The 1428-nt window shown below is 35.9% G+C and overlaps 1 protein-coding gene across 1 annotated transcript in view; it reads left to right on the forward strand.

Annotated features, from left to right (window-relative positions):
• Nucleotides 1-298: 298 nt before the first annotated feature.
• Nucleotides 299-1428, forward strand: part of LOC106868212 (uncharacterized) — a 17054-nt gene continuing 15924 nt past the window's right edge. Inside the window, exons 1-3 of the mRNA XM_014913375.2 lie at nt 299-500; nt 1045-1074; nt 1303-1335. Coding sequence (XP_014768861.2) covers nt 299-500; nt 1045-1074; nt 1303-1335 — 265 coding nt within the window. The remainder of the gene's footprint in view (nt 501-1044; nt 1075-1302; nt 1336-1428) is intronic.

The following is a 1428-nucleotide window of genomic DNA, read 5'->3' on the forward strand; positions in this document are numbered from 1 at the left end:
TGTGGACATAACATTTTTATTACTTCTTATAAATCGTTCAAATTACAAAATATTGTTGCAAAGTTTTAGAACAGCAGATATTGTTAATACCTTGACAAACGCTACTATGTTTTCTTCTCCATGCCCTATATCGCACAGCACCGAGAATCTCCGCTCAACATTTTATTAAATAAGTCCTCAATACTATATTCTGAGGCTGTCAAGCGAATCATTTTAGTTTAGTGGTCTTCATTCTTTTAGGGCACCAGAGTTTCCAAAACATAACGTCCAATATGATCTGGTGTTCAGGACGATATCGATGGCCAGCAACGCCTACACTCTGAAGAAATCAGAGGAATTTGTAAATCTTGCATTTGGTGTTCTTCTCATGGCACGATATGTTTTGAGCCCTTATGAAAAGCCCGGTGTACCCACAACCAAAGTGTCCTTGAATATCATACTTCATAGTTATAGTTTCGGTTCCGTTGAAAAGAATGCTCTTTACATATGGCCTAAGAAACGTCAAAATTATTAAGTTGGAATTACTTGGTTCCAAGATGAGTGAAGTTTTCCAGATGTTGTTACAGGCATCAAATGGCTCCCTTCGGTCTCCGGATGTCTTTCTGACTGACGAAAGCATAAGAGTACAATTGTTTTAAATCATTGAAGTCTTTCAGTTTTGTGCCATGTTTGAGACAAATAGGCTCGTAACATTTGATAGTGACAAAATAAGTGCAATATTACCCACCTTTTTTTTTTTTTTTGTAGTATCGCAGATAAGATTAAAAAAGCCGTCACTATTATCTTTGAAAACCTTTCAAACTATGCATTACTTTTCATTTTTCAAATGTAATAATGAATAGATATTAATGAAACGCTTTTTAATTTTAATGAAGCGCTTGCACTAATTTAAGATAAATAAAACTCTCCGTCACATTTAGTGAAACAAAAGGCCAACTCTTGAGAACTAGAAGTCACAGCTCTACTATTGCAGTGAAGCAGCTTCTAGATTAATCCTAAATTTAATTTCTTTATAATTGAATATATTTCGACTTCTCATTTCAGGATTGGAAGCAGTGATGCAGAAGAAAAAAGGTATGTAAGTTGAAAAGTACACCACACACACACAGACACACACACACACACACACACACACACACACACACACACACACACACACACACACACACACACACACACACACACACACACATAAATATGTATATATACACATACACACAGACATCTCAAAAGTAAATATACTTAGATTAATCCTAAATTTAATTTCTTTATAATTATATTTATTTCGTCTTCTCATTTCAGCAGTGAATCCAGTGGTGAATGATCTGGGAACAGGTATGTAAGTTGAGAAACACACCACACACGCACACACGCACGCACACACACACACACACACACACACACACACACACACACACACACACACAC

This window comes from Octopus bimaculoides, chromosome 17, assembly GCF_001194135.2.
Source record: "Octopus bimaculoides isolate UCB-OBI-ISO-001 chromosome 17, ASM119413v2, whole genome shotgun sequence".
Taxonomy (NCBI): domain Eukaryota; kingdom Metazoa; phylum Mollusca; class Cephalopoda; order Octopoda; family Octopodidae; genus Octopus; species Octopus bimaculoides.